Source organism: Podarcis filfolensis, assembly GCF_964270895.1.
Source record: "Podarcis filfolensis genome assembly, chromosome: 1".
Classification (NCBI taxonomy): Eukaryota; Metazoa; Chordata; class Lepidosauria; order Squamata; family Lacertidae; genus Podarcis; species Podarcis filfolensis.
This window is the reverse complement of record NC_139604.1, coordinates 117038551-117049439: the sequence shown is the minus strand read 5'-3', so window position 1 is coordinate 117049439 and position 10889 is coordinate 117038551. Positions and strand designations below refer to the sequence as shown.

Below are 10889 nucleotides of genomic sequence, written 5' to 3'. Positions count from 1 at the left end.
TCTGATTGGAAAAATGAGAAACCGATAAAAGCCAAAACTGACGTTCACACACCCCTACTTTAAAGTAAACGTCATAGCCTGCAAACTGGTCCTCGCTCTCAATTGCTCATGAGTGATATAATCATCACACAACCAAATCTATACAACTATATACTGTTGTGACATCAGCCTGCAATCTACACTAACTCTAATTGGGTAGGACTAACCAATGAAGGAAAAAGTTGCAATGGGAAACAACTTGATGTATTACAGTATTTTAATATTTTTTTGGAAGCCGCCCAGAGTGGCTGGGGAAGCCCAGCCAGATGGGCAGGGTATAAATAAATTATTATTATTATTATTATTATTATTATTATTATTATTATTATTATTATTAACTGGGGAAAAGGCAACTGAAGCTGCTGAAGCCAATAGAAAGAATGTTGCATAATAATACCAACACAAAATATTTGCACAATTTTGGCAGGAGGGCAACAAAATCTACCTGAAGATTAAAACTCAAGTTTCTACCTGAAGATTAAAGTTAAATGTTGCTCTAATATATACTATGGTGCAGTGGAAAGAAATTAGAGCACCTACTATTCTTAGGAACTGCAATTGTCAGCTGATTAACAAATTTGAAAGTGATTAATGATTTTGCTTTTTACTGCATAACCAGTTAATTAATTCATTATATTTAAATAAAGGTGAATATTCCCAAATCATCAACACAGGTAGGCATCCCTTGGAGATAGCAAAATAAGCATGAAATAATTTACAATTTAATAAATCTATTTTCTTTGTTTAGTATTAGAAGGAAGAAAAGCTGCTCTTAACACTTTCATTTCATTACAAGAACCAAAATGGCCTCAGAAGGGCACCCACTAAGTACGCTCCACTGATTAAAAGTGGTCCCTAATTTAAGGAACATTGTTGTTGATCAATGTACTTTTATTAAACTAATTAATGCTTGCAGTCCAAATAAGAGGTAAGTCCAAAATATTCAAGGGAAATGGTCCAAAAATAATTTACTTTAAAATACACCTCCCAGCTTTTTATTTCATGCAAACATTTGTGCAATTGTCCTTTCTTTTGCTCTGCAAATAGTCTCTCCAGTGGTCTGCATTCCACAGCCTTCCCAGGAGTCCATGGTTACAGGACAGCCCAGCCAAGGACATAGTAGAGTTTTGAGGACATGCTGAATGGGAAGGTTTCAGACCTTTCCAAGAGACAATTGTGCAATGGAAGAGAACAGCCACTCTCACCTCACACACCCTTTGGCCAGCTCATAAGTAAGGTACCGTAACTGAAAAGTGTGTAGAATTAATGTCTTGAGCGCCCTGAGAAAGAGGTGGGGGGGGCAGAAACAGCTTCTTTTGCAAGGGGAGATTATCTGGGAATCTGAGGGCAGAATAGCAAATATACACAATGGCTTCCATCCAATGAGATGAATTAAATCCCACTGGTTGGAGGATTCCAACCCCTCAGTTGACACTTTTTAATGGTTTATGCAGAGTAGTTGATGCCAATATAAATGGACACCACTCACTGAAGTTCAAGTCATATGAACCAACTTAGCTCAGCCTCCTATTGGCTAGGGCTGATGGCAGTTGCACCCAGAATATCCAGAAGACACCAGATTGGCTGAGGCCAGCTTCTGTCATCTGACAATTTGGCCAGGTTTATTCATCTCATCTGATGATTAAGGAATTCATGTACCCTGTGTTTGTAAGTTTTCACCCAAACTCACTGCCCGTGAGATTACAGCCTTAGTTGATCAATCGTATGACTTAGTCAACTAACCAATTCAGTCACTCATTCTGCATAAACATATTTTGAGTAATGGAGACACATCATAGCAGCTTGGAAGAGTGATTTTCTCTTGCGTAAGGAATGTTGCAGTCCTCCCTGCATGATTGTTACATATCCTTGCGTTTTAAAAAAGTCTTTAAAAATTGCTGCCCAGTGAATTGGGGGCACGTATTCCGTTGATCATTCTAACCCATTAAGAAAAAGAGCTGCAAGACTCAGTTGATTCACAGTAAACTGATCTGCTATATCCAAATATCCTGCATATGCAGTATCTGCAACAGGCAAATCTTGAAGGGCTATAATGTACATAAAATACTATTGCCCTCAAACATTACTGCCTCAAATTACTCATTTTAAAGTTTCACCTAATGCTTTCCTTTGTACATAAAAGTGCACACAGAAACAAAACATCATTTGCCACCAGCTTAATATAAAAGGTAAAGGGACCCCTGACTGTTAGGTCCAGTCACAGACAACTCTGGGGTTGCGGCACTCATCTCACTTTATTGGCCAAGGGAGCCGGCATACAGCTTCCGGGTCATGTGGCCAGCATGACTAAGCTGCTTATGGTGAAACAGAGCAGCGCACGGAAACGTCGTTTACCTTCCTGCTGGAGTGGGACCTATTTATCTACTTGCACTTGATGTGCTTTTGAACTGCTAGGTGGGCAGGAGCAGGGACCAAGCAACGGGAGCTCACCCCATCGCGGGGATTCGAACCGCCAACCTTCTGATCGGCAAGCTGTGGTTTAGACCACAGCGCCACCCGCGTTACTACAGCTTACTATAGGAGAGGCCTAAAAGGCATCCTCGTTCAGGTACACAGAAATGGAAACTGAAGCACACGATTATACCGTGTACTTGCCTGATCTCTATACTTGTCATTCAGAGACAAGTACATTTCTCGTCGCTGTGCCTGAACCACAGAACCGGCAGTCTACAGGTTAATGAACAAAGCTTCTCTCACATATGCACAGAACAGATAATTTCCTTTACCGCTCACGATAAGTTGAAGGAGCTTTTGAGTGACAGGCCAATTTGTCAATCAAATACAAAGTATGGAGGGAGCCTCCTCTGCATAATTCTACACTACAGATCAAATATAACCTCTGGTTGTACACCAGGTAGGAATGGACAGCTAAGGTTACCGAGTCCAAAAGGAGTCACAGAAATCCTCCACAACTTCTGAGTGCTATGTCTTTCTGAGGTTATCATTGCATTAAATTAATCACTGTTAAAACGGGGGCCGGGGGGGAGAGAAAATGAAAGAAAAGAGGGGGGAGGGAGATTGAAAAGTCCCTTTTTCTAGGAGTTTGAATCTGTATAAATTTGTTACTGAGCCTTTACGTATGTGTTTTTATATTATAGCCAGAATTAAGTTTTTAGGTCTCAACACTAGCCCCTTGTAGAGCAACATCCCATGCAGGCTTTTCCCCCTCTCCCCCCACTTTCCTGAAAGCTGTGTTTGAACAGCGGTTCCCTTCATTTAATATTAGCCACTTCAGTTGATTTCTTTGCTAAAACCTGAATTATGAAAATCGCTTGTCAATTACCCCGGATACCTGTGTAAAAGAATTACTGCACATTCACAGCAAACTTTATTTTCACCACTTTCCAGTAAAAGCTAATTCAGAATAACTCCATTTAACAGTTATTTTATGCTGAAATACTGAATACCTCGGGGAGTCTTTTAGGGATTTTAAAGTCTCATTATTTATAAATGATTCATGCTGCATTTTCAGAAAAACCTACAATTAGTGTGGGTAGTACATAGACTCCTTTGGGAAAGGTAGAGAATAAAAAGCACAACAAAATATACATGCATTATATACAGCCTTTTTAGCTTTATTGTTTTGCAGTGGACTATAAAAAGAAAAGAACCGGGGGAAAGTAGGGAGAGTGAGGGGAGGGTTCTTTCTCTTAACCTTTTTAATATATATCCCAGCCGACAGTCCTTGGTGAAGAAGCAACCCTTGAACGATTTGTTCAACCCACAATATTCAGTTTGGATACAGGTTTCCTTCTGATTTGTGCACTGCCCAGCTGTGGGGGCAAATGGACAGGGTACTGACAGTCGGAAACTTTTGATGACCGAATGGGGCAATTTTCTCCATCGCTTCCAGTCTCGTGTGTGCTTGAGGAGTCCAGAGTGCTTTCGTGCCACAAGAACACTAGCAGACAGCAAGAATGGATGGATGAGTTGCGTTCTACAGGGGCCTCACGGCTATGGAATTATTTAATGGCCCCTCACAGTTGCAGAATAATGAAATGGAGGTTGTAGGGCTGGAAAACACTCTTGATAGGAATCCTGGAGAGCCACTCAGTACAGACAGTACTGAGCAAGATGGACCAATGAGTGGACTTGGTGTAAGACCTGGGCTCTGTGTTCCATTCATGCCAAGGCACTGGGATTAGGGATTGGGCAATTTCATTGAGGATAAGACTATCAATGGCTGGTCAGCCACTGTGACAACAGGATACTGGCACTGGTTGCCAGTTAGTTTCCGGGCCCAATTCAAAGTGTTGGGTTTGACCTATAAAGCCTGAAAGAGCTCAGGACCGCAATACCTCAAGGTCCGCCTCTCCCCATACAAACCAACCCAGGCCCTGCAGTCATCAACTGAGGCTCTGAGATCATTTGGACTAGCCTGAAACAGCAGGAGGGGAACCAATGGCTTCAAGTTACAAGAAAGGAGATTCCAACTAAACATCAGGAAGAACTTTCTGGTGGTAAGAGCTGTTGAGAATGGAAAGGTCTCCCTCAGGAGATAGTGGACTCTTTCCTTGGAGGTTTGGAAGCAGAGGTTGTATGGATATCTGTCATGGATGCTTTAGCTGAGTGTCCTGCAGCAGTGGAATCTCCTTTCTTGTAACCTGAAACCACTGGTTCAGGTCCTGCCCTCCAGAGCAGGAGAAAACAAGCTTGTCTTCTATGCGACTGCCCTTTATATCTCTGAAGGAGGCTATCATATCTCCTCTCCCCTCAACTGTTTCTCATAAGCCTTGGTTTCCACATCTTTGATCATCTTGGTCACTATCCTCTGCCCATGTTCCAGCTTGTCAGTATCATTCTTAAATTGTGGTGCCCATAACTGGACACAGTACAGGCATACCTCGGGTTGAAGTAGCTTCAGGTTGAGAGTTTTCGGGTTGCCCTCTGCAGCGACCCGGAAGTAATGGAATGTGTTACTTCCGGGTTTCGCGACCCATGCACGTGCAGACGCAGGTTGTGTTCGCTTCAGGATGTGAACGGGGCTCCGGAACGGATCCCATTTGCATCCAGAGGTACCAATGTACTCTAGGCGTGACCTGGCCAAGGCAAAATAGAATGGGACTATTACGTCCTTCGATCTGGAGACTATACAGTGGTACCTCAGGTTAAGTACTTAATTCGTTCCGGAGGTCCATACTTAACCTGAAACTGTTCTTTACCTGAAGCACCACTTTAGCTAATGGGGCCTCCTGTGGCTGCTGCGCCACCGGAGCACAATTTCTGTTCTCATCCTGAAGCAAAGTTCTTAACCTGAAGCAGTATTTCTGGGTTAGCGGAGTCTGTAACCTGAAGCGTATGTAACCTGAAGCGTATGTAACCCGAGGTACCACTGTATGCATCTGTTGATGCAGCCTAGAGTAGCATTGGCTCTTTTTGCTGCTGCATCACACTGTTGACTCATGTTAGCTTGTATATCCCTTGATCCTGGGTATTTGTTTCTCTGTGTGCAGTACAAACATTGAGCCATAAACACTCGTATACCTGACCATAACTCGGGCTGAATCGGTATGTGCTAAGGTTTTCCAGATCTTTGAAATATGTGCATTCCCAAACAGAACAGGGGGCATCTATCTTCACATGGGTTTGGTGATTATCATTAAATTGCCTCAAACATGATGTACCCTATTGGTGACCGTAAAATATACAAAAGAGTGCACTTTGGCATTGTCCCAGTTGCCTGGATACGAATCAGCAGGAACCAAGAAGGAAGCACTTGTATAAATGGGAACATCAGCAAGAAGAAAGGCATAGCTTAGTGGCCAGTAAAAAGAGAATTGGTAACATAGTGGTATACCCTTTGTTTTAAGGGTTTTAACTTACTTGATCATTTTGTTCTTAATTTATTGCAGAATCCTACACCCCAGCACTAGGAGGTATATACAATGTGCTGCTTGTTCAATGTGGCTTTCAGAGTAACACCAAATCTGGAGATCATGTACATTTGCAACTCACATCATATCCTCTTTATGAAGTGGCAGAAAAAAAGAAATAAAGAAACCCACTGAAAAGCCCATTTTCTTTCTTTTGAAGCCGACAAAATGCACAAATTATGGCCTGAGCTTAATTCTATGGTTTATACCTTTGCATAATCAGATAAGTGAGCTTGAACTCTATACTTCCAGTTTATAGCAAGGTAAACTTAAACATACAGTCGGATCCAGAAATCCAGAAGAAGGAGAGAGGGGAGAAAAGACCCTAAACAGCAGAGCTCTTTTCCGGGGAGTGATGGATGCTTCACTTCCTCATTTCAAGAGAAACTGAGCATGGTCGCATCTCCGGGGGAACAAGCTGCTTCACTGCATAACCTCCTTTCTTCCATAAGCCTCCTCCAGTAGACTATCCCTACACTTAAGAGTCAAGCTTAGCCCATGCAGAGAAACCATCACAGCATCTGAAGCAGAGATGCATGCCTGCCTGCAAACAACAAAGTAGGCGAGCAAGCAATAGACAGGAGCGAGCCATAACACTGGTCAACAACAAATTTGTTGTCTGCGTTTTTTCAGTAGATTTAGGACGAATCTGATGCGCTGAATCCAAAAATCACATTTGTTTTGCTCAATCAGGTCATGTTTTTGAGCTATGGCCACATGTCTTTTTTTTACGTTTTTGTTCACATGTACGCTTGTGTGGAGCAGTTTAGAAGAAGTTTGTGGGGGTAAAATGCCATGTCGAATAATTGTTTTGATTTGAAATGATTATTTTAATGACAAGAAGTATTCAGGTCCGATAGTTCTGGGTGATTATGTCGAAAACGGATCAGTTTGAAGTCATAAAACCTCGAAATCTTCCATAAATTGGTGCGGCAAAGCATAAAGTTGGGGGATCAAAACTAAGTTAATGGGGCAGCCGCCCCACAAAGTGTATAGGAAACTCCATGCCGAACTGTTGGCATCCAGATTGAAGGGAAAAAACCTCCTCTCTGACAGTGCTCGCATCAGCTTCTTCCGCAACAGGCATCAAGAGTACCTCCGTTTTTTCTCGGAAGAGAAGGACTTGGTGTACTGTGCAGATATTGCACAGCTTCTGCTCAAGCTTGGAGTGCCACAGTACAAACCCAGAGATTGGAGACTGTTCATTGACAGCAGCAAGCGATCACTGAAATGTGTTCTGCTACACAACGGCAACCAGTTTGCCTCTATACCCCTGGCTCACTCGACTACACTGAAGGAGAACTATGAAGCGGTGAAGTATGTGCTGGAGAAAATTGGTTATGATCAGCATAAGTGGTTTATTTGTGTTGACCTGAAGATGGTGAACTTTTTGTTGGGACAACAGTCTGGCTTCACCAAGTACCCATGTTTTCTGTGCATGTGGGACAGTAGGGACCGTGCTCAGCATTACATGAAGAAGGACTGGCCTGTGCGGGAGGAATTGGTGCCTTGCAGAGAAAGGAACGTCATCAACGACCCTCTGGTGGACAGAGACAGAATACTCATCCCACCGCTGCACATCAAGCTCGGCTTAATCAAGCAGTTCACCAAGGCTCTGGACAAGGATGGTGACTGCTTCACTTACTTGTGCCAGGCTTTTCCAGGATTGACCATGGAGAAGTTGAAAGCTGACATCTTTGACGGTCCTCAGATCCGTCAGCTCATCAGAGATCCAGAGTTCGGAAACTCAATGAACGAAGTGGAACTGGAAGCGTGGAAGGCATTTGTTCTGGTAGTGAAGAAATTTCTTGGCAACAATAAGGCCAGAAACTACGCAGAACTTGTCAACAACATGCTGACTGCTTTCAGAAACCTGGGCTGCAACATGAGCGTCAAGATGCACTACCTATTTTCACATATGGACCGGTTTCCTGAGAACCTGGGTTCAATGAGTGACGAGCAGGGGGAGAGATTCCATCAGGACATGAAAGAGATGGAGACCAGGCATCAGGGTCGCTGGGACGCAGTCATGATGGCTGACTACTGTGGAACTCTGAAGAGAGACCTCCCTGCCGCTGAGCATTCCAGGAGTTCCAAGAAACAGAAGTTCAAGCCCTGAAGTTTGAAAAATGGTGACGCAACATGCAATTTACGTGTACTTACCTTTATCAATGCCCACCATTCAGTTTACAGTAATCAATGTTTCTATCAGGTAATCAATATATGTTGTTGGAAATTTTTTTTTTTCTTAAAAACATATTTAGGATGATATGTGTTGACAAAAATCTGCTGATAATGCCACAAAAATGTAATCGATTTTGTCACAAGATCTGATTTTTTTCAAATCAACATAGCACAAAAACCTGACCTGATGGAAACGGATGCCATTTCCTGATTCAGCTGTGCAAAAATACCCTAAATCAGTTGTAGAAATCTAGACAACATTCAAAAAGTAAAAAATTGTTGCCCAGTGTAATCAATGGCACAATTCCTGGTGTGTATTCATGTGCTGAAGGGATGGGGCCATAAGTGAGTGGTGAGAGTGCAAGCGCTTTGCATGCAGGAGGTTGCAGATTCCATGCCTGGTATCCCAGATTAACAAGGTCTGAGGTCTTGGGGTCTTGCTAGTCACAGCAGACAGCCTAGACAGGCCCATTGTATGTTTACATGTAGCTGCATGCCTTTCTCCTCAAATATTACAGTTTTCGCCATAAAATTTATGGGGGTGCAGGTTCGAAACCTGCCATCTGTTCCAGAAAAACAGTCAAGTGGACTTTCCACATGAGGGGGTTATGCTTTCCCTTAGGACAATGGTCTCTTCCACACACATCATCCCAACTTGTGAACTGCTCCCATGGCAGAGTCGATGCGACATGCTGACTGGTTTCAAATTCTCAATTAGACAGGGGGCTTGTTAGAGACCAGTCACTCTCCCTGTGTCTCTCTTCTTCTCTTTATAATCTACCTCATGAGATTGGCAGCATGCAGGGCCTGCTGCGACACACTCCTTAGAGCAGGCACAGGCAAACTCGGCCCTCCAGATGTTTTGGGACTACAACTCCCATCATCCCTAGCTAACAGGACCAGTGGTCAGGGATGATGGGAGTTGTAGTCCCAAAACATCTGGAGGGCCGAGTTTGCCTATGCCTGCCTTAGAAGCTGGATCTACTGCCTCCTCAGCAGCCCCCTCCCTCAATGCTGCCTCCACAGTAGCCTCCTGATGGAGGCACTGCTGGACTTCTCCCATCCCTAGGGAGGAAATGGCACGGGCTTCCTTCTGGGGTCCCCTGGGTTCCACACCCACCCAGCATGATTCAGAGCTTGCCCCTTTTACCCCCACAACAGACTTTGATTCCCACTCCTACTATTGGGTAAGGTTGATTTGATTCCCCACCTCCACTGTTCCTCATGTAGATCTTCAATCCCCTCTTCTTCCCTGGTTGATGGTGGAGAAGCCTTTTTGTACTTCTCCTCAGGTGTCAAAATGTATTGGGGCCTGCCCTGGCACCATGTACCCTCAGCACCTTGGAGGAAAGACAAAATACGATAATTAGATACAAAGCAGCTAAGCCTGCTATCCTGCACAAGTGTTTTGGGGGATAGGTAAGGGTAAAGGGACCCCTGACCATTAGGTCCAGTCGTGACTGACTCTGGGGTTGTGGCGCTCATCTCGCTTTATTGGCCGAGGGAGCCAGCGTACAGCTTCCGGGTCATGTGGCCAGCATGACTAAGCCGCTTCTGGCGAACCAGAGCAGCGCACGGAAACGCTGTTTACCTTCCCGCTGGAGCGGTACCTATTTATCTACTTGCACTTTGAGGTGCTTTCGAACTGCTAGGTTGGCAGGAGCAGGGACCGAGCAATGGGAGCTCACCCCGTCACAGGGATTCGAACCGCCGACCTTCTGATCAGCAAGTCCTAGGCTCTGTGGTTTAACCCACAGCACCACCTGCATCCCGTTTTGGGGGATAGGTCCCAATTAAATCGATGGGAATTATTTCTGAGTAGACATGCACACAGTTGTCCTGCTAAACATTCCAGGGATTGTAATAACAACTATAGACAATATAGTAGCTTTAAGACCTAAACTCCTGTCTTGCCCTGCATTCTGATAACTGCTCCATGATGTCATGGCGTGTTATAATCAGCAAATACCAGAATAGTGATGATGAGAATACAAGACACACTCATTTATTTATTTTTAATATGCAGGGAGATTGCTTAAAGTGAGGAGATTCTTTATTTATCTTGTGGATTAAAAATAGCTAAATAGTTACCCGTCGCCCACTCCAAGGGAACAGTTAAAAGAAAATGTGATCATAGAAACATATTTCAGTGTTGTCCTAGTTTACTTCAAACATGGACCTTTTTCTTTTGCTTCCCAGATGTTGGAGTTCATGTACCACGTGGGCTATTTCAAAAAATATGTATTTTATTCAGATATACAAAGCCACTAATTAATAACAAGAAGGCACAATGGGAGTTTTCTGGTTGAAACCGTAGCAGAAAACTGAGTAGAATAGTGCATATGCTTGAAGAAAAAAATTATGCCGTTCACCCTCCTAGTGGTTCTGCTATGTCATCTAGTATCTGTCACAAGGTGCGACATAATGAATTATGACATGAAATAACCATTGCGTTGACCCACCAAGGCAAAACCAAATGCAAAATTATTCATTCTGACCAAGCATGTCAGAAATTTTGAAAAAGTCATCCTCCTCACCCATTTATTCATGAGGCGCATTCTGTCATAGATCCGGTTAAAGAGTTCTAGCTAATGGGCATACAATATTATTATTATCGCCTCTCATTTCTGCAACACTCTTAGGACATGTAATGCAGTGCACTGTAGAATTCTTATTTTATTCCACTTTGAGGACAGGGAAGGGCCATAGCTTTGAGGCAGCACATCTGCTTTGCATGCGGAAGGTCCCGGGTTCAGATTCTGGCATCTCCAA

The 10889-nt window shown here is 43.5% G+C and overlaps 1 protein-coding gene across 1 annotated transcript in view; it reads left to right on the top strand.

The window, feature by feature from the left end:
- Positions 1–7404: 7404 nt before the first annotated feature.
- Positions 7405–10889, top strand: part of LOC310746343 (uncharacterized protein) — a gene marked incomplete at its 5' end in the record, with an annotated part of 432823 nt that continues 429338 nt past the window's right edge. Inside the window, one exon of the mRNA XM_083580110.1 lies at positions 7405–8088. Coding sequence (XP_083436236.1) covers positions 7405–8052 — 648 coding nt within the window. The 3' untranslated portion in view covers positions 8053–8088. The remainder of the gene's footprint in view (positions 8089–10889) is intronic.